Source organism: Amblyomma mixtum, chromosome 3, assembly GCF_055824585.1.
Source record: "Amblyomma mixtum isolate Tamu chromosome 3, ASM5582458v1, whole genome shotgun sequence".
NCBI classification, from domain to species: domain Eukaryota; kingdom Metazoa; phylum Arthropoda; class Arachnida; order Ixodida; family Ixodidae; genus Amblyomma; species Amblyomma mixtum.
The window spans coordinates 260,009,283-260,031,601 of NC_143014.1; the positions used below are offsets into that span (position 1 = coordinate 260,009,283).

The 22,319-nt window shown below is 46.4% G+C and overlaps 2 protein-coding genes across 10 annotated transcripts in view; one reads left to right on the plus strand and one right to left on the minus strand.

Annotated features, from left to right (window-relative positions):
* LOC149354556 (SH2 domain-containing protein 4A-like) overlaps positions 1-12,390 on the plus strand; it is a 295,326-nt gene extending 282,936 nt beyond the window's left edge. For 4 of the 5 annotated variants that reach the window (XM_089583417.1, XM_089583418.1, XM_089583414.1 and 1 more), the window contains 6 exons: positions 495-1,008; positions 2,200-2,338; positions 3,390-3,711; positions 3,950-4,068; positions 6,026-6,255; positions 10,541-12,390. In XM_089583417.1, coding sequence (XP_089439543.1) covers positions 495-1,008; positions 2,200-2,338; positions 3,390-3,711; positions 3,950-4,068; positions 6,026-6,255; positions 10,541-10,642 — 1,426 coding nt within the window. In that variant the 3' untranslated portion in view covers positions 10,643-12,390. The remainder of the gene's footprint in view (positions 1-494; positions 1,009-2,199; positions 2,339-3,389; positions 3,712-3,949; positions 4,069-6,025; positions 6,256-10,540) is intronic. The other variant, XM_089583415.1, reaches the window with a different exon arrangement.
* A 4,692-nt stretch (positions 12,391-17,082) lies between these two features.
* The window catches only part of LOC149354558 (growth hormone-inducible transmembrane protein), a 31,532-nt gene continuing 26,295 nt past the window's right edge, over positions 17,083-22,319 (minus strand). For all 5 annotated transcript variants that reach the window (XM_089583422.1, XM_089583421.1, XM_089583420.1 and 2 more), the window contains one exon: positions 17,083-17,322. In XM_089583422.1, coding sequence (XP_089439548.1) covers positions 17,238-17,322 — 85 coding nt within the window. In that variant the 3' untranslated portion in view covers positions 17,083-17,237. The remainder of the gene's footprint in view (positions 17,323-22,319) is intronic.

Genomic DNA, 22,319 nt, shown 5'->3' on the forward strand with positions numbered 1-22,319 from the left:
ACCAGTTGGTTGCCCTCCGAAGTAAGTCATTCATCAAAAAACAATTGTTTCCAGGTGATGACTGTATGTTGAACTCCCCTTCAACTGAGGTGTGCAAGCAGCCTGCCATTTTCGTTAATGGCATGTTGGGGAACGTTGGGAACGCTGGCACTGCACGTTGGGATTCCACTGCTCTAGTGGTTGGTCGCTTATGCCGGTCTTTTTCTGCTCGCCTCTGTACGCATGGTTATGGTTGAAGTACACATGCACATGTGCACGTGTGTGTGCATTGCTTGTACTACACACATGCACATGTGCACGCATACACATGCACGTGTGCGAAAGTCTCTCTTGTCGCCTATACAGTATTTGGGGGAAGCCATTCAGGCCAAAGCAGTGCTGGGATGTCTTTCTTTAGATGGCATTAAAAAGTCTATTTCTTGTGGCTTTTATTTTTTTGGCAAGCCTATTGAGAGCCAATAAAACAAAAAAAAATATTTCTATTCTCTGAACAGGAAGCTAGAAGAGCAGCAGCAGAAACAGCAGCAGCAGGAACAGTTGCAGCAGCAGAAGCAGCAACAGTTGCAAGAGCAGAAGCAGCAGCAACAGCTGTTGCAGCAACAACTGTTGCAGCAACAGCAATTACAGCAGCGGCAGCAGTTGCAGCAGCAGCAGCAGTTGCAGCAGCAGCAGCAGCAGCAGCAGCAGCAGCAGCAGCAGCAGCAGCAGCAGCAGCAGCAGCTGCAGCTGCAGCTGCAACAACAGCAGCAGCCGCAACAACAGCAGCAGCAGTTGCAGCAGCAGCAGCAAAAGGAAATCGTTGTGGTGCCAGCGACACCTTCGCCTCCGCCGGAGATCCCCACAGACGGCATTGAAGAGGTGGTGCGGCTGCGGCGCAAGAAGCCCCTGGAAGGATGCTTCTCCCTCGAGAGGGAAGTGGCAGCTCTGCTGCAAGACTCGGTTGCCACCTCCCGGGTTGCCACCGTAGACCGCAACACTTGGCTCTCCCAGAAGCAGCAGGAGATAAGAGTGAGTGAGCTCCTTCCTGCCTGGGGCCATCCTTGTGATCTCTGGTATACACTGCCACTAAATTTCTTTCTTGTTCTACAACATATCCAAAAGATGACATCTCTTGTACAGTGCTACCAGAGCATAATGACAGTACTTAGCTGTTCTGTGGCCGTAAGTCACAAAGTAACTGAGCACTGGCTCTAACGCAAGGGGCAATTTCAACGCACATTAGATAACCCTGGGCAGTCTAAATTGATCCGTAACTGCAAAATGCTACGGACCCACGTACTGTGCGATGTCAGTATATGTTGAAGAACTCCAGGTGGTCGAAATTATCCAGAGCCCTCCTCTACGGCGTCCCTCATTGCCCATATGTCGCCTCGGGACGTTAAAACCCACAATTTGTAGTTCTACAGCCTTGTAACAGTGCTGAAAATATCTATTCACATTTTTCTGCAACTGGGAAAGTTGCAGACCAAGGGGGAAATGTATTTTTTGAAACATTATATTGTAGGCAGTGCATTGCAAGTATCAAGCACTGTGGTTGGTAAAACCAAAACCAACTTTCCAGTGAAACCTCATGTACCAAGAGCCGTGAAAGTTGTGCCTGTGGGGAGCTCTAATGTGGACATAGCCATGACAGTGGGCATATTGTGGGCAAGAGTCTTTGTTTAGTGCCGGAAGGTGGGAGTTAAGCTACTTACTGCCGGTGTTTCATGTTAGTAGCCACTCTTGGTAGAATGGTAGACCAGAAGTTTTAAGACCAAGTACATTTGGAACAAATATCTGCTTCTAATATATATGCTGAAGTCTGAAAAGTGCTCATATTTGCCTGGTACTCATCACAGTGGATCAGCGGCTGTGGCTTTTGGCTGCTGAGCATGAGTTCAGTGTTCCCGGTTGCTGCAGCCAGGATTTGAACTGAGCTGAAGTGCAATGACCCATGACCCAATATTTCAGTGCAAGTTAACGAGTCTCAGAAGTTTGACTCGCTTTGTCATTCCATCTAGCCATGAGAGCTAGCCACTGACGAAAAAATAAAAGGGCTTCTTTGTGTAGCTCAAGCTTTGCTGACCCTAGAGGTGCTGTTATGGTCCAATTGAGGTTTTTACGCCCAAGCTTATGTAGTGCTGGAGTATACTACTGTAGTGGAAATGCTTTGTTAGTCTAAAATTGATGAAATGTGTTTTTCCTCCTTCGTGCGCTCAGAACCGAGAGGAGAGCCTGAAGCAGCTGATGGAGCAGCGGTCACAGGAGATCTATCAGGAAATAAAAGCACAGCAGCGCAAAAGTATTGAAGCTGCTGAACGTGAGAGCATGGTCCAAGAGGAGCTGTGGATTGAGCAAGGTAAGCAGCCTTGCTGAGGAGGCAGCAGCTCTTCATTTCTCGCCTCATGAAGGGGTGGGGCAATGGTGGCAAATTGTGTGATTTCAAGCATGATCAATGAAGTGCATAAACCACCCCTTTCCTATGCATGTTTGTCTTTGCTGCGCATTAGCGGGCTGAAGCACATGGGTGCTATGCAGTTTGCAGGAAAGTTTCATGTGAGTGACCTCCAAGCGAATGGTTTAAATTTTATTTGCCTGTTACATCTGCGATTTTCAAGCGTATAGGGATGGTCTTGTATTGTTTGAGAGGGTCCATTTTTAAGCATTCTTTTACATGCACAAGAAATGGCCACTTTTTCGACTGGGTTTAGAGAGTGGAAGTATTTTTCATGCACATACAGGTGCTTACAAAAGTTTTCGAAGTGTCGAAATCACAAAAGACGTCAATTTCCTCGCTGGCAACAAGTACAGCCAGGCAATGATGGGTGCATTCTGCAGGTCGCGCTGGGAACTACCAAGCACACACTTCAGTTCATGGCTGTATGCTTAGCCTGCCCAGTAATTAGGCTTTGTTGTAATTTTCGTATTCTGAAAACTTTTGTGGGCACCTGTACATGCGCATATGTACACATGTGCTGCAGTTAACTGTATTTTCAAGAGTTTTGCAATTTCCGTTCAGTTTGCTAAAAATTGGACCTGCATTCATCTTGTGCTGTCACATGAACAAAATTCAGACATTCAAGCAGTGTTAATTGGTGATGTATGCATTTTGTTTGGAGATGCTTGCGATAGTTTCATCACTGACACGTAAAAAATTAGAAATGCCAGATTTGTTGATTATCTGAACGGCTTCATTAAAACTTCTGTGTTACACTTATCAGAAGCAGTCTCTTTCTAGCAAGTTGACAAGATTTATTGCCTGCTAATTGTTTCAAAATTTCCACATAAAACAAGTGCTAAAAATAAGTTGGCAAAAACATTTGTTCATACCCTGTGTGTACGTGTGTAATTTTTCCTTGGCTTTCTATAAGTGGAAGGTGACCTGGTCCTGTTGTTTATTTTTGTCCCAGCAGAGAAGAAAGCAAAAGAAGTGGAGAAGCAGATCCGTGAGATAGCACGCATTGCTCGCGAGGAGCACAAAAGGGCGCTGCATCTGACCAATGGCAATGCGGTCACCCCTGTCGCTGGCAGGGATGCCGTGGTCATGGCGGCCAGCCCCAATAGCAAGCCCCCAGTGCCCCCCAAGGTGGTGCCTCCGCCCCTGCCCAGCACTCCCCCGCCCAGCCTGGTGATGAATGGTGGTAGCAATGGCTCTGTCAAGAATGGCATGTCCGTCACCACCACAACTGCCACTACTGCGACTACAGTCATGCCCTCCCATGCCACGTCCAGGTGAGCGAGGAGAACACAATGGCATGTTAGCCCAAGGTGGCAAACAGATTGCCAGTTGCTCTTCATCGTTTGTGTGATAAGCGGCTTGCAAAATGTGTATTAAAAGGCTATGCAAGACAGTAGTGGTGTTTGTTGCACGAAACATATTTATCTGCAGCAGGTGCTCTTGTATCCCAGATCACATGTGGTGCGCTCTTTATTGGGTTCATGTTAATTGGTCATCTGTTTTGCCCTTCAGGAGCAAAGATGCAGAGCTGTTCAGTCGAGCAGACATAGTCCAGTGGTTTCTGCGAGAGGAATATCCACGTGGTGCTGTGACAGACCACAATGGCAACAACCCTGCCATCTGGTTCCATGGTAAGTGTTGAATCTCTGGCGTGTTTCGTCTTTCACATCTTTCATCACCACTTGTCTGCTTATTCACCTTGGTAGTGGCAAAAAGTCTGTTCATCCAGCAGTAATAGTACAAGGGAATGCAAGCACTCTAAGAACTGTTACTTGAAACTTGTGCAATGATTTTTTTTCTTGCGGTGGATGTGGGCGTGTGTTCTGAGCATTGGTACTTGTCCATCTTGGAGAAAAGGCACTTAAATGTGAATTCTAAAAACCTTGAGGACTTTGTCAGAATGGTGACTGAAATTTCTGTAAGTGTGTAACGGCTTTTCTGATTTCCTGCACTTGATACTGACATGAGGAAGGATAATGCGCAGCTCATACCAGTCAGGGAATACCATTGCAAGGGCTCAAACATTAAGATGTAGGTTGGTTGCAGCCATGTGGAAGGATGGAGCTTCCATATGTTTCCAAAGCGTTCTGTATGAACATTAAACTCAGTCCTTTTTTTGCCTGGGATGCTGTCCCTGATGTTATGGCCTTTTGTAGCAATTGCCCTCCCTTGATAGAACAGTTAAATGTACTGCCAGAGATGAGTATCAAAATACTATTGCCATATTGTTGTAGATTCTTTCCTGTGATAAGAATATCAGGGAGAACTGGCAGTTTTTGCAGGAATTTATAATTTAAATCAGCAAAAGAAGTCGGGGCAGAGCTGATGGTTTCGCTGTGCTATGTTAAAACTTCACGACTCCTCAAGCAGTCAGGTAATGTCACCTGGATTTTATATTCTACATTTGATGAAGAGGACTGAGCGTTATACATAGTGTTATTTTTGGTGGAAGAAAGATCAGACACCTCAATTTTTTTCACTTGCAACCAGTCCCCCGTTTCTTGCTCAATTGAACTGTGATTTTTCATTCAAAAGGCAGACTGCCACCATGCTGCTAATGGCATTGCTGGCAAAAGTGATCGCTGGTATCTCTGGTAGATATCAAGTATTATTTTATTGGTATTTTTAAAAACCACCTTACTGCTGCTCTCAGCTGTAGTTTTGATAGAACCTATGCGCCTTGGTTAATGTCGTGCTCATCATTGGCCACTGTATGCCACCTAGGCGGCACGAAAGTTGTCATATTATGAAGATTTGCAGACACCAATTACTATGAGAAAGTGAAACTGCCATATGGAAAAATTAGCTTTTAAACTATTCTGCTGCGTTTCTCAGCGCCACAGCCGGGTATTCATTGATTTGTTCAAGGAGCTTTCAATTGCTGCAAACAAATTAGGTATGGTCGATCACGTCCGGGTCACCACGATGTGGAGGTCGGCCACGTTTATTTGAGGCTGCCTGAGAAGAGGTAGCGACAAAGCAGCGGCGGCAGCGTCTGGCGAAGCCGAAGTCCAGAGCGTTCTCTTCTGCGCGTGCCCACCGCTTCGTCGTCTTCCGCGTGCCGAAGCGGTGGCGCTACAAGGACAATAGTTAAGAGGTATCCTGGCTTTTGCAGTGTGAACTCAGTATGCAGTGTGGCGCCCTTATGTTACTTAGTCACAGTAGTCCCACCCAATGTATTTTCTATTGACTGTGTGAACTAAATCAGAAATTTGCATGCTGCTGAGGTGGTGGCAGTGATGGTGGTGATGGTGCATTAATCGTGAGAGTGGGAATGGTTGATGGGATTGAATGAGCCATAGATGGAAAGGAGCTTCCTATGCATGGCCATGCCTTGTTTGCTACAACAAAAAGAGCAAAATTTAATTAGAGTGAAAAGACAGAAAAAAAAAAAAGGGAATTGACCCCAAGGCAGAGCAGGCTTGATATCTAGATACCACTTCCTGCCTGTCATGTATTTCTGTATTTGGCAGAACTGGATGTCTTTGCTGAAAGGACATTTGGCCGTTGCTTATGTCAGTGCTGCGGCAGGGCTGCATGCAGACTGCTGCAATTGCCGGTGAGCAACTGTGCTCTTGTCCCTTGCAGGCTTCATTGGGCGTGCCGAGTCAGAGCAGCTGCTGCAGAAGCAAGGTGGGGCAGCTGCAGGCACGTTCCTGGTGCGTGTGCACGAGCGCATCAAGGGTTATGTCATCTCTTACTGGGCTGGAGACCGCTGCAAGCACTACCTCATTGACGCATCGCTTGGACACTGCCAGTTCTTTGGATCCAACCAGCTTGTCTTTCCCCGACTCAGGGACCTGATTTGGCACCACACTGTGAGTATGCATTTTGATGCCCAGCACATGATTTGAGATTTTTTTCATACTTTAGGGTAGCCGCCGCAGTGGCTCAGTGGTTATGGCGCTCGGCTGCTGACCCGAAAGGCGCAGGTTCGATCCTGGTCGTGGCGGTTGAATTTCGATGGAGGCGAAATTCTAGAGGCCGTGTACTGTGAGATGTCAGTGCACGTTAAAGAACCCCAGGTGGTCGAAACTATTCGGAGCCCTTTACTACGGCGTCCCTCATAGCCTGAGTTGCTTTGGGACGTTAAACCCCTATAAACCATAAATCAAACCATACGTTAGGGCAGTGTGGACAATAGAAGGCCTGACACAACTCTGCACAGATCAGTTTGCGTGCACATAGTTGGAACATTCGGTCGCTTAGAGGTGTTCGATTCTGTCTACGTTTCAGCACCCATGAGGGCATGAAGTGCTAAAAAAAAAAAGTTGCCAAAACTGCTGACTTCCCATGGGCCATGTCTTTGCAGAGGCTGTCTTTCTGTGTCGATATTGAGTGATGTGCTGCCTGCACGGCTATGATCTTCATTTCATTTCTCCACACTAATAGATTTTTGACGTTGCCCTGCAGTATTTCGCAGTGCTTTTGCATCATTTCATTCCAAACTCTTAAAAGCCTGCTCACTCTTAGCTGGGCTGCCCCAATTCATTTTTCATGAGCAAACTTAGCGTGCAATGTTGGGGTCGCTGGCAATATATTGCACAGCTTAGGTGCAGAAATGTCATTGCCTTCTGAACATTCGTTCTGAGTGAGCTAGTTGTTTCAGTAGAATTTTTGTTATGGTGCTACTTATATATAACAGTGCGCAACAACCCGTGCTATATATACCTTAGTAGTTCACACTTAACTGGAAAAAAAGAAAAAAAAAAATGTTAACTGGAGCCTGTTGAGAACAGAAACGTTAAAATTTTTTGTGCACTTTTTCTTAGTGTCAAATTTAGTCTGAATCAAGAACAAAACAAAAAATCATTGCCAAAACATATGCTGAACTAGAATGACTTTTTTATTTTTTTTTACAGAACAACAAAAGAATTGTGGGTTTTATTGAGTCTACCATTTTGTGCTTTAATTTTCATTTATGCACTGGCTGCATCTACCATGCAAACTGTGATGCCTCCTTTGCACTGAGGAAATGGGTGCAGTCTGCCTTAACCTAAAGTGGCATTTCCGTTGTTTTGTTTTTGTAGTAGCTCCTTGGGAAGCTTGGGAGAAACTTGTGCTTCAAGGTGCACCAACAAATCTTAGAGGAAGTCTTGTGGCATCAGTTGGAACATGCCTCGACAACTGTTGAACCAGCCTCATGGTGATAAGTGATGTGGTTGGGCAGCTTTTTCTAAGCTCCAGAGTTGCGCAGTAGTTGGAAGACGTGAAGGAGCATTTCCTATAACCATAAGGTCTACCGTGACATTTCTCTGGTGTGCCTTTACACAGGTTAGCATAGGGCGCAAGCCTCACTGAAGTATGCCGTATAAATGCTGATAAGGGCCGCACCCTGTTTTCCCAAAGGAGATATTTAAAACAAAAAAGATCCATGTAAGGGCTGCACCCGAACTTTCCACGACCCATGCGCGAATAGCCTTCGAAATACACACGTCTGGCTGTGAGCGACGGTGCGCTTGATCGCAGAGGCCATGCATGCGCACAGGAGCTTCCAGGTTCCACCCATAAATGGCGCCAGAGGCTGCGGATCATCATCATCATAAACTTTTTTTCTCTATCACGAGCTCCCGCTACCTTCCTTTTTTTTTATTTCGCACACTTGCCATAAAGGCATAATTTGGGTTCGCTGCATACTGCTTGAAGGAAATTATTAAGCTGTTTTCATGCAGGAACCGGGGAAGGGTCCTGCTCTTATTCTTGTCGGTGAGCCACTTTCTCGCTATCTACAGGGCGTCCCAGCTAACTTGGACCAAGATTTTAAAAAATCCTAAGTGTTCTTCAGAACTGAAATCACGTGGATGTTGTTTGGGTTTACCTAAAAGTTGCAGTACCATTTGCTTGCTTGTCTTACTTGAATAATTAGTCGAGATAAATTAACTTTTTAAATATAGCTTGAAACGTTCAGGCGCCAATAGGAAAGTTGTGGAGCTCCACAAATATTGTCTGCCCCAGGCACTTCCATCGAGATAGACTTAGTGTGGCCATTTTTATTCGGGAAAAACGAAAGCCCGTGGAGTTTAAAAAATACCAAGTGACAGCGCACTCCATGCGCCCGAATGCGCCGCAGTTGCAGCGCCCTCATCCGTGCTTTGTGAAAAACATCGCTCGCTTCGTTCCCTTTGTGCTGCCCACGACAGAGCTTCGTGTTGCACTTAGTTCCAAGATAAGAGCCAGTGGGTTCGGGCGGCAATTGAAAGAAAGCACGGCTTCCGTTTCTGCGGCAATAATTGTGCTCTTACGCGACATCTGCGAGCGGCTGCTGACGAAGCGCTTTTTCGGAGCACTGTCGCCAGCCGCTGCCGGTAATGTCAGGGCCAAGCAAAGGTTGAAGCCCTTTTTCATAAGCGAAGAGAAGTCACGGCATGGGCGATGCACAAATGAGGGTGCTGTGATTTTGGCGCATTCGGACGCACGAAGCACGCTGTCACATGGTATTTTTTATAAACTCCACAGGCTTTCATTTTTTCTGAATAAAAACGGCCACGCTAAGTATCTCATTGAAAGTGCCTGGGTTGGACAATATTTGTGGAGCTCCACAACTTTCCTATTGGTGCCTGAACGTTTCAAGCTATTTGAAAAGTTAATGAATTTGTCTCGACTAATTATTCAAGTAGGACAAGCAAAAAAAATGCACTGTAAGTTTAAATAAACCCTAACAGCATCCACATGATTTCAGTTCCGAAGAATGCTTAGATTTTTTCAATCCAAGTTAGCTGGGACGCCCTGTATATCGGCATCAGTATCACCAGCTCCAGCATCTTGTGGCTGGCTATCAAAGGCCAGGAGTTGTGGTAGCGTGTTAGTTCACCGTAGTTGTGGCTTTCGTGTGCTGCCACTGAGCGTTGCAGTTTTAGCACAATGGGCAAGCACCTTAGTAGCTACATGACTGGGGGTTGGCTCTCGAACACTGCATGTGGCGGGCAGGAAATTCGATGTGGCTGAGAAGTGCGTCCAACGATGGTGCCAGCAAAAGGATGCATTGAGGAACAAAGCTGCAAAAAGCGCACATTAAGTGGCAAGCCTTTCAAGTTTCCTCAACTGGAAATGCTCCTGTCTTATGTGATGGTAGTGCGGAACAGCGGTTAGGCGTTGACAACAGACATGCTGTGCGACTTCTTGTGGGATGAGCATGCACCAGAGCACGGCACCAACTCGTAGTCTGAAGACTTGAGTGACAATTGAACGTAAAATAAATGCTGCTCTTTCCGTGATTTGTGTGTTTTTACCCATATGCACATTGCATATATGGGCTGCACACCGAAAATTGGCCCTCGAATCTGGAGAAAAAAGTGCGGCCCTTATGCATGTTTATACGGTATTTCATGTGCTTACCTGATTCATGCTTGATGACATGCTGCTTCTTAGGTGGCTTGCCACAACGCAGTTTTTGTGTCCTGAAGTGCACCTTGAAGCATACTGCATTCTATTCTTTTCTTTCAGGCCGTTGAAATTGTTCTCACATTGGCTTTTTACCCAGAATTTTTTACTGGAACACTTGTGCATGATTATCATGCGCCATTATGCGTAACCTAAACATGTGGACATGGACCACTTAACTGGTGTCAACTACTTGTTTTTCACTGCACAGCTGAAGTGGAGAACCACTTTCAGCCAACCAGAACAGAAACTGTAATGAAATATTTCCAGTTGATGCCGTGGTTTGGCAGTAACTAGCATAAGCAAGAGCAGACTGTGACGTGCTGCTGCACATATGCATCCTGAAAATGTTGAACCACTTTGCTGAAGTTTCGTTTTGATAAATTCCACGACATACATTTTTAATCTATTGGCAACATAAGCTGCTGCACCTTGAAGCACAGTGCTGTTGAATGTTGGACACCGCAACATGTAGTGCTGCTTGCATGCAGTTGGTGCCATGGTTGCTCGCATGGTGGCAGCTGTTGACTTGTTGGCATCTTCAGAAGTGGCGAATCAGTATTGCTGCTTGGGTGCACTAAAAGTGGTGCACATCTGTGGAATACATTGGCCAGTATACTTGTGAAAGTTGTGCAGATTGTGCGGACACTTCTCCCACAGTTTAAAAATTTTTTGCAGCAGTGCTGTGGCTTGGGCGCTGACGCACTGTCTTCCAACTCGCAGACAAACCCCATCACAGCTCTGGGACAGGAACAGCTGCTCACTGCTTGTCCCCGCAGCAACAGCAGCACCCTCTTCTCACTACTGCCCACGCTCGGCCAGTGAAGCACGCAGCCCCCACTTCTCAAAACACAAGTGCCAAGCATGACATCATCGTGACGTGACTTGAGGTGTATGCGCTATGTGCCGTCGCAGGGGTTGTTCTGCGCGCCACCACTGCGGCCCCGCTTGTTATACAAGCCCCTGTGATTGAACCGAAGAACAGTGGCAGGGCTAGGTTAAGTTGTCGCGTGCGACTTGTTGTACACCTTTGGAGTCGCACTTAACGCGGCTTGCGTGAGCCTGCCTCTGTCTGTCCTCTGGTTTGCACGTCCAAAGATTAATATTAGGTGGCATGCCCACTTATGTGGCTAGTTGTACTGTTGCAAGGGCAGATAGCCTTTTTTTTTCTCTTGCTTACTTTTTGATATTGTAATATACTGTAAATAACTTGAGTCAGTGCATTATGACTGTAATAGGCTCTTCTCAACATGAGCTTAACTGTCTACTTTTTTTTCCCTTTTATTTTGCAGCTTTTTTCATAGACACAGTTGTTGCCTTGAATGCCAGCAATGCTTCCTAGTGTGTTGCCAACACTCATCTCCTTTGAGACCTGTGTACCAGGCTTTGTATCAGCTTGGGATGGTTTGTTGGCAAAGACTGCTGTGTGTGCTTTTAGTAGAATGAAGTTCCACTGAGTAAAGTGTGGTAAATGACTCTCTAGAATGGTCACAACATTGATGTGCCTTGATTGGTGTGAAGTCTGCAGCAGTAGAACATCTGAGCCTGGCATGGAGTGCAAGGAGGCATTGTACATTGACACTGTAATCCTTGGTGCTTTGCTAAAACTTCAAGTAGAAGTATTAAAAAGTCATTGCAGTATACCCTGCTGCGCTTGCTGTAGGCATTGTTTTGCAATCCATTGAAATCATTTCTCAAGATATTTGATGATATGCATGCACTAAAAAGTACATTATCCTTGTTCAGTCAACTGTTTTCTCTCGTTTTCATAGCACCTGCAACTGTGCAGTTGGCATTGTATGGTCCACTGCTGCGAGAGATTTTGCATTTGTTCTATCTTCTGTACCCTCTTGTCACTTTGTGGTGTGTACCTCACTGCCGATGACTGACTTTTGTGGAGCTTCTGATGCGTAAATTTTTCTGGCGCCGAAAAACAGTGTGTAGGTTCTGCCCAATTTGAGGTTTTTCCAGAGGCAGTTGATGTGACGTGTTAATGCTCTGACGAGCTCAGCAGCATTCAGGAAGGTTGCAGGCTTGAGAGTGCACACAACCATCCTATTCACTCAAAACATTGATGGTTATGCTTGATGCAAGTTTTGTTGAATTATTTTAATTTGGAACAATGCAGTTTTTTTTTTTTTTTGTGACTTGCCCCCAGTCGGATATCGTACTGGTGTCATTTTCATTTTAGGCTTGTGCATGGCTGCAACATTTGCAGTAACTCTCTGTACCTTTTTTTATCAGTAGACGGTATTTGTTTTGAGAACAAATGTATGTAGTGGCTGAGATGTGGATGAATTTTTTTTTTTTGTGCCAGGCTGTTTGAAAAGCTGTGGAAAAATGAGCTGCGAGATTGTTTTTTGGTGTTAACCACGCAGTGTGTTTCAGTTTATGAGGTCTTGTAGAGCAGCGGTGCGCATTGACTAGCCTGTGAAAGCACTGCCCCCAAAAGCTTCTGTTCCCAGCTGGTTTGGGTTGAAGATAAGGAAGAAGGGGAGAAACTCTTGTTGCTGCTGCTTCTGCACTGCGTTTCTGTGGTACATACTTACCAAAATAAATTATTTGAACTTTTACCACGACTATTCTGTCTCCGCAAGGGATTGAAAATGACCACACTAAGACACCATTTCAATCCAGCACAAAGGAGACGAACAACGCAAGCGGTGGGACAATCACTGACTCCTGCATTCCTTTTGTTTGTGCCTCGTCAATCTACCAGCCAGTATGAACCAACATGGTGAAACAAGTGTTTCTATCACTGCAATGAGCTGGGAACAAAATTTTGCCTTCCTCATAGCACTTGCAGCATGTAAAATAACTTAGGTTACCAAAGGACTGAAGTCAACCTCGCAGAAGCACAGAAATGTGGATGAGGAAGACATGCTAGCACAGATGAACCTCGTTATAACGAAACTGAAGGGGTCTGGCAAGTTTTAGCCGTAGCTTTGTTATAGCCTGTGCAGACTGAGACTCCAAGGGGAATTGTCATTCCTTCGTTATAAACTCTTCCGTAATAATTAGGTTCCACTGTATTCTGCTGCTATATAACCTTTCCCAGGCAAACTGGATGGTCGGTCCATTTCCGCATGCTTGCTGTTTAACCCAGTTGAGGCAGTATCTTTTGGAGCTGATTTTATTGCGCCACTGTCCATGCGTTAACACGTCTTCTTTTCTTGTGTGCGCGTCTTCGTTCGCGCTGTTTATTCAAGACACTGCCCATGGCCAATTCTTGCAGCAAGATGGGCTCTTTGAAGCAATTACTGAAGCTGGACTTGCACGGTAGTCACAGCACATTGTATGTAGTGTATGGCCTTCTTCAAAAATATACAGTCCTTCGGGTTTCCTTCAGGGCCATGCAGTGCGGATCATTTTGCATCAACAATGTTCCAAATGTATCAAAGGTGAGAGGAAATCTTGTGATCACCCAGGGTTGCTTCCAGGACTTCTAGGGGTGCTGAGAGCCCTGCCACAGAGTTTAGAAGCCAATCTTATGGGCTGTATATTTTTGACAAAGGCTGTCCATGAAATGACTCAAGCATGCAGAGAATTGCCAGACGAAAATCTGGTGATGCCATTGCTACCCACTCTGAAAATGATGGGGCATACTTCATAATGCATTGCACTAAAAGCTGCTTACGGCATTTTCTGCTCGTCCAGTTCAGTTTCATTTTCTCCTTGCATAGCAAGACATGTGGCGCACAAGTCCACTGTTTCCTGCTGAGCTTCAGGCACACACACACCTACGTGAGCACACCATTCATGTTGGCTGTGCCCTCAAGTGCTTGTAGTTGCAGTGAAACTGTGTGTGTGGCTGTTGACCTGCATTGGCTTGCATAGAGGTCAGAAAGCACCACACACTGCGCTCTGTTTTGCCACAAGGAAAAAATGGAGCGCAGTAGTCGGGGGCACATCGCTGTGTGTTTTTACTGTGTGCTAGTGTGACGGGGTGGCATATTTTAGCTTATGGAGTGACCCACGAAGTAAGATAGACAGGAGCGCCGACTCCTCTGAATTGAGATGATCAGTTTCGCTACATCGCAGATAGCTTGGTGCCGCATCTGATAGATGGCACTCGGATTTGGCATTGCCATGTATATATATATATATATATATATATATATATATATATATAGCACAAAAAGATAAACGTACTAGGTTGCTAGAGGTAAAATGCGAAATTGAGAAACGCTTCATTTAGGTAAACATTTATTAGGAGCCGACATTTCGGACAGAGCCTGTCCTTACTTTTATATTGCCACGCGCCTAACGTGCCGCGCGGCCTCCGCGCCGAGTCGAAGACGACGAAACGGCGGTGGGCTCTCGAGGCATGCTTGTTCTGTTCTGTGTCCTGGAACCTGGCTCTATAATTAAAAGAAGGCTCCCAGTGTTGGGTTTTTCCAGACGCCTACCTTCACGGCTCCTCTGGGCATGGCAATATATATATATATTATATATATAGGAACACTATCACTGGCCCTCCCTCCATACTCACACCTCTTCGGCGCTCTTGCGGTACCAGGCATAGCCTATTTTCCATGCTTGAGCATCGGTTCAAAAGTGGCCATGCAAGCAAAATCAAGGCTACCAGTGCTCCTTACGGGCAAAGTGTGAGAATGTCAGGAGATGGTTTTACTACGTGCCAGTGGGCGCATGCTGCTGGTTCCCGCGCACTTCAATATCACTGCCGTGAGCGAGTTCTCTGCCTCATCACGGCCAGCAGCAAAACCAGGCATGCCATGATGAACCAGGCTATGAACGAAGTTTGAGGTAGTCTCTGATGCGAGCGCCTCATTCATCGCCGCATGCTTGCTTTTGCCGATCGCCGAGCGGCACTCGCAGCCTTGACAAAGAGTGCGACGGTTGGCATCATGGAGTTTTTTCCTTTCTCCATGGTCGGCATCCACGACCAGGCATCATGAAAGTGGCTGGAACTTTAGGCATCATGGAGGAAGGAAAGATGTGGTGGTATGCACTGGTGCACAGCTGCACCATGGTGCTGCAGTGTGGCGCCCCAGGCCGCCACGATTGAGCTACACGTAACAGACGAACTCCTGCTCCACAAGCATTTTTTCTTCACGTGTCACATTCTGACTGCCATCTGGAATCCATGTGCAATTCAGCCGCTAACTATGTTGTAAACGAACGCCATGTCGATTGGGCAGCTGTGCTTGTTAGCGCTGCTCGAGCCGGCCGAGAAAACAGGCTCCACGACGGAAGTTGGTTGGGGGTTTGGTTCCCCACGGTTCTGGGGTAGGAGCTTGGATAATGGTCAATGACAGCAGCGCTTCCGTGAAACCAGAGCCGCATCGAGTGGCTTTCTGGTTTCACTCAGAGTCGCTCAGGGCATGAACTGCAAAGCATGATTATTGAGTTTAGACAGGCAGAGCAGAACGGCGAGTCTAAAAATTGACATGCAGAAAACCAAAGTAATGTTCAACAGTCTAGAAAGGGAAGAGCAGTTCACAATTGGTAGCGAGGGGCTGGAAGTAGTAAGGGGAACAAACGTGGGTTAATGACATCCTAGTGGAAATAAAGAGGAAGAAATGGGCTTGGGCAGGGCATGTAATGCGAAGGCAAGATAACTGTTGGCCCTTAAGGGCAACGGAGTGGATTCCAAGAGAAGGCAAGTGTAGCGGGGGCGGCAGAAAGTTGGGCAGGCAGATGAGATTAAGAAGTTTGCGGGGATACGGTGGCCGCAAATGGCAAAGGACAAGGTTAATTGGACAGACATGGGAGAGTCCTTTGCCCTGCAGTGAGCGTAGTCAGGCTGATGATGATGACACTGAGTGGATGTCCTCGGGCAACCACGGAACAACTCTGACAGGGCGGCTGAAGTGAGCGTCCTTTCAGCAAGTGTGCACTTGGATTCTGCATGTATGGCGTTCGTTGTCAGCTGACACCATCTCGAACAGTTTTACACTCAAGGGGCTGTCAAACGCCACTGATGGCACAGAGGATGACCAGCTATGAGAGCACGCCAATGAGGCGAGCTCGTCCGACAGCGGTGACTGTGCCGATGAGCTGAGCTCGTTCGACGGCAATTAGCGCCAAAGCGGCAATGAATGATGAAATAAAATGTTCGTACCTGTCGCCAGCTTTTTATCTGACACATTAGTCGCAGTGGCTTGCACATGAGTGCTAGTGGATACGGTATTGCCTCTGAGCTAGTAAGCCGTCGCTACATGGGGTGGCGGTGCCCCTAATGACAGTGCAGATGCATGGCATGGCCAGCTTTCACAGGCCAGTTTTCACACCCTTAACTTCCAGCCACCCTAGCATGCACAGTTTCAGGATTACTTGGTAGCTTATTTTTCTCAGCTTATAGTAGAATGAACACTTCAGGTTGCCTCTTCGCAGGCAATTTTAAGGGCTTGTGTTCGTGCGCGCATAACTTGATATAAAAATGCAAAATAGACATCCTACTGCTTTTAGTTAATGAAAACCAAGATAAATCAGTCTCCAGAAACCATGAGGTGTTTCCATTGGATGTGGGAAATACAATTTCAAGCTTTAAAAGCAATGAGGTGCTAATAGTGTGCAGAAAAGTAATATGGGTAAACATGTTATGTCGTATGTCACGTCATCTGGTACAAAATACTTGAAGCCTTGAAAACATCTGAAGGAATGATAACTCAACGTGCTTCCCAGCGTGGCTCAGTGGCCATTTAACTCTTTCAGGCACTTTGTACACTCTCAGCGTTTTCCTACGAGTGCTGCACTTAGCAGTGATTTCGTTCAGCCTAATTTAGCACCGTTCTTATTGCAAATAAGTTAGTTTTTTGTGCCACATATCAAGCACAGTAAATATTATTTCCCACAACTGTGAGCTAGGTAGTAAGTCATCCACCCATTTTTATGCAGACAGATTTTGTCAAGTGAAAACATTGTGTTTTTCTCAGTTTCAAGCATAATGTGAGTCTCCGAAACAGAAAGCGATTCCACGATCCCTAGAGAGCTTACCTGACAAATCACATCATTTCGAAGTTACTATTTCTCACACACCTGACACTTTTTTCACACTGTTGTAAAAACTTACCTGCTGGTCTTTCACGCTGGAAAACTAACACATTGCCTTTCTTGAGGCTTGAATATACTATATAAGTGAAAGAATAATTGCTTTCAAACAAAACAAAAATGGCACCTGAAAGGGCTAAGAAGCACCTACAGGCACTAGCACAGCACTGACCTAGAGTAAGCTTTGCGTCCAGCAGAGAGCTACCCCTTCCTCAAAGAGAATGTCAACATACAATAAAAACAAACAAAAATAAAGATGCTACTCCTGCTTTTTATTGGAACCCTCTAGTGCAGACTAGTCGTAGGCATTGCAGAGAGGCTTCGTTCACAAGGCTCTGTGCGCCAAATTTTGCTGGAAGTGTGCTGCAGCCCAACAGTTGCTGCCTTTTTTCGACTTGGGCAACGTTCACTTTCTTCGAGAACCACCGCCAGCCAGCAGCATGGCGATCCTGATGAAGATGTTCAGAGTATCCAGGTAGATCGAGATGGAGCTGCAAGACCAGAAAAGGTATGGCAGTTTCAACTAATGGTTTGGTTTTACGCGGTTTAACACACCAAAGCGACTAAGGCTATGAGAGACGCCGTAGTGAAGGGCTCCGGATATTTCGACCGCCTGGGGTTTTTAACGTGCACTGACATCGCACAGCACACGGGCCTCTAGCATTTTGGCTCCATCAAAATATGACCGCCGTGGCCGGAACCGAACCCGCATCTTTGGGTCAGCAGCCGAGTGCAATTGTCTGAAAGTTTGATATGATGCGAAAAGTGAAAACCCCGCAAACAATGGAGAGAGGCGGGAAGAGCATGCCTGGCTGCTACCGTGCAACCTTTCTCACACAAACATAGTGTCCGCCATGTCCATCATTTGTGCATTCCTGAAGTGGGTAAAAATGACGCAAGGAGATATTCCTGACCCCACCCTGCCCCCACTGTTGTTGGTGAAAACTTTTTTTTTTGAAAGCTTTTCTTAGAATGTTCCTCAGCTCTTCGTGCAGACCTTGGCAAGTGCTCATCTTTTGTGTTCATCTTTTCGTGGAAGCTCTGGCAAGGGTGGCTGGCTCGCTCGGGTAAACTGGCAGAGCGCCAAGACGCTGTGCACCCTTGACAGGAGCGCAGACTGCAGTGGCTACATGCATGGGGTAATACCTACATGCATGTGGGAATTCGTGGGAACGTTTTTTTCTTTTTTGCCCGTCCAAATATAACGATAATTCTGTTATAACCTCCTTATAACCTCCGGTTTTCTCAATATCATTATTAAGCTACAATGCAGGATGGCTCAAAACTCGGTGCTGAGAAAAGTATTTCTACCGATAAAAGGGCGCTTCTGACCTTTGAAGTGAAATAAAGATTTTATAATGAAAAATCTTTTTTTTTCGAATTTCTGAAGTTTTTCGTAATATGGCTTAAAAAGAATTTCGGTAGGCCTGCTAAAGTGACATATGTTACTCTAAATAATATTCAGCTATGAAATGCTCCACTCAGCATTCAAAAGTAGTGCAAAACATGCTGCTACATAATTTTTATAAATGTTGCCAGTGTATTTTCTGCCTTTCATACCATCGTGTTTGTGACACCAAAATGCACAATGGATGCAAACTGCTGGAGGCCATGAGATCGCCAACCAAAATTAGTTGTTGCACAATCGTGCCATTTCGCACCTCGTGTGCCTAAGTAGGTGGTCCTTCGAAAAGTCATCAGGCATCCACATAGACAATGAAGGCTTCATACTGCCACCAGCAGCAGCAATTAATTTCGTTCACCGACCTCGTGAGCTCCAAACTTTTGAACCCGGGATCCACTGCAACCTGAATAACCATTCTGTGAAATAAACAAATTTAGCACCACAGACGGCCTTTCTGAGAAATGTCATTCTCGGTGTTTACAACACATTTAATCACAGCTTGATGGGCTGCTGCCGTGTAGCCAGGAGCCCACACTGTTGCAGCAGTTCTGACTGTGCCTACCTATCTGGACAGTTAATAAGTAGGCATCGCTGAAACACCCATCCTAAATGCCGAAGTCAGTTTCAGGGTCCGGCTGGAGTTCACAGGTAAGCCACAACAACAATCAACACATCACAGCTACCAGGCACACAGTCTGCAACGACTGTCCACAAGCTTTGCCCCAACACCACCTCAGCTTGTGCAGCGACCAAACCACGAAACAAAAGCCTAGTTCTTCGCAAAACTTGTTTGTGCGTTGTGCCCACCACAACGTAGAAGCTAACAACGTTCACATTGGGATTCACTCTGGCAGCACAAAACACACATAAAAAAAAGCTTGAAGTGTCACCAAAAGTTGGACAGACTGCTTGGCTCTGCCACTCTGCTGGTGCAAAGCCCCCGCACTACAACAAACACTATCTGTGCATGCTCTACTCTGTGGCAGGTGACAACCGTAAACACCTACTTACATTCTTACATCCTGAATAGAAACAAGCGAAGCAGCGAAAAGAAAGCTTTCCTGTCAGCAGCAACTGCAACCTAGCAGGTAGTGGTGGTGGACTGTTTCAGCATCAAGCCAACCACTACATTGTGATAGTCAACTGCTACTTCTTTTTTCGATGAAGTACACCAACTAACATTGCACAACTGCCAGCGCTGTAATAAAGTGCTGCCTGAAAACTTTACTGTGTATGGGCTGCCAATGAACGCAGTTACTAATAATAACCCACCATTTAGTTTAAGTTTGGTGTAAGGGATCGGTAGCGTTCGCGGGGGTCATTGGAACGCGGCTGGGGGCACTCAAAGCGGAGCGTCTCCTTTCTTGGAACGCGGCTGCTCGCGAACGCGCCGGCAAGTACGGGTGTTCCCCCACCCTGCGGAACCGATTCGCGCACGTGCTGACACGAATGTGTATTTGTGTTTGTTTTTATTTTTATTTTGTGGTGGAGAGGGTGATTTACCCTACAGGAGTTGGAGGGCTGGCCAGGCTCTCGATAAACCAATCATGTGAACATTGTAACATGATTGGAAGCCACCAAATGTGGGCCGGGCCTTTAGGGCTTTAAAACCGGGCCCCGGAGCTGGAAGCGGGGTTCTGCGCTAAGGTGAGATGCTACGCATCTTCGGCTACGCCGAGTAGGGGCCTCCCCTAGTGTTAGCCAGTTCCACCCTTTTTGTTGTTTGTCCTTTTGCCGTTTAATTTGTCTCGAGTGCCTTAACTTGTATATGCAATGTAAATATCTGTATATAAATCTTCAAGTATTCGCCTTACCCCTGCGTCTCAGCTCATCGTGAGACTGTCTCTGACGGGGCACCCCTGGTGCGAAGAGCTTCAGTACACCAACTAACATTGCACAACTGCCAGCGCTGTAATAAAGTGCTGCCTGAAAACTTTACTGTGTATGGGCTGCCAATGAACGCAGTTACTAATAATAACCCACCATTTAGTTTAAGTTCGGACTTTTGGGATTTCCTACGAGCCACACGGATATCTCGCATGACATCCAGCCCTCATCACCTGCAGCCAAACAGGATGGTGGAGACAGCCATATACGAAGCAACACGCCCAGAACGCCCAGAAACGGTGTCTTGGAATGACTTGAACAATGAGTCAATGACTTATGAACACAAACACAAGGGCCGAAGTTCCTGTACACCCGTTACTCCTGCAGGGGACCCAGACAAGCCATGCTGAAATACAGCACAGGCTGAGGGACAAACAAAAGTGCCTTGAAATGCAATTTTTCCAACACCTGTGAAGGACCAAGAACAAGGAGATAGATGATGCAACATACACTAGACATCAACTATAATTTTTATTCCGTGTATTTTTGTTCATTGCTACCGTATAAACGTGTGTAAGGGCCCAACTTTTTTTCCTGGATTCTAGGGCCAATTTTCGGGGCGTGGCCCATATATGCGATGTGTGAAAAAATTTTCTTAAAAGTAAAAACATGCGAATGAGGGAATGAGCGGCATTTATTCTACGTTCAATCGTCACTCGCGGAGTGTTCCAACTCCGAGCTGGTGCTGTGCTCTGGTGCACGCTCATCCCACGAGAAGTCGCACTAGCATGCCCATTGTGAATGTGTAGCCATTGTTCCGCACTTTCATCACATAGCAGAACAGCTCTTCTTCCGTTCAGGAAACTTGCACAGCTTGCCTTGGACAGCGTGCTTTTTGCAGCTTGTGTTCCTCAATGCATCCTTTTGGTTGCACCATCGTCAGACGCACTTCTCGTCCACGTCGAATTTCCTGCCTGCCGTACACTTGCCGTGTTCGAGAACAAACTCCCAGCCATGGAGTTATTAAGGCGCTTGCCCACTGTGCTAAAACTGCAATGCTCAGCAGCAGCACACAAATGCCACAACGACAGTGAACTACCACATCACCACGACTCCCGTGCGGCCATGCCTTCAACAGCCGCCAAAAGCTGGTGGCTGGTGACACTGTTGCTGATATGTATAGCTGGAGGTTGCGGCGGAAGAAAAAGTAGACGATGATGATGATAACCTGTGGCCTCGGGCGCCACCCGTGGGTGGCACCTGGAAGCTCCTGTGCGCAGGCATTTCGAAGGCTATTCCAGGATGGGTCGTGGAAAGTTTGGGTGCGGCCCTTACACGGATCTTTTTTTTGTTTATATTTCGTTCAGGAATATGGTGGCGGCCCATACACGAGTGCGGCTCTTACATGCGTTTATACAGCATTATTTTTCATTGAATCTGCACGTGTATGCATGTGTCAGAAAGCTCTGTATATAGAACCACATTTTATGAGGTAAAAAAAATTGGCCGATGATTACATTTCTTGGTAAATGAGATTTTTAAGTGCAGCTGCTGCGGTATTTGAACCGTAGGCAATTGCATACAGAACATGCAGTGCCAAACAGAAGCGGCACTGGGTTTCAGCTTGGGCAGTCCACAGTGGTCTGCCGCTCCTCAGCCTCTCTGGGCGAACTCTGGCACTATCTCTTAGTGGGTCACTGCTGTGGAGCCAGCCTTCTGGCTGCGGCTGTACCCTCTTCCTCTCCTTTCTTCCTCACACCCTCTCAGCTATCACCATACTTCTATCCTCAGCTGCGCTCCATGTTCGCTCTCTTGCATCCTCCGTGTGCTGCTTGTTTGCTCTGCCCATTACGCAGAGGCCGACAGGGAGGGATGCCACTCAACACACGTATGGGCAGCTCTCTATATTTACAGTTGATGTCTGGCGTATGCTGCACCTGTCTGTCTCCGCACCCTTGGTCCTTCATAAAAACTAGAACAATGCATTTCGAGACTGCTCACAAACTATCCCAGTTGCATGCGTTAACAAAAGTGCCAACAGCAGTGTGCCAAGCCACTGCCATATCTCCAGCACTGAGCAGGATCGTCAACCTCCAACCAAGACATTGACCATGGTAAGTGGAGACCAGCTCTCAGTATAGTAAGAAAACCTGCAACCGAGACTGCACACAGTACAAAATGCGGAAGGGTCACTGATCTCAAGTAAGAGTTGCTCTCTACAGAAGCCAACAGAACAGACAACAGCTACAAGGAACT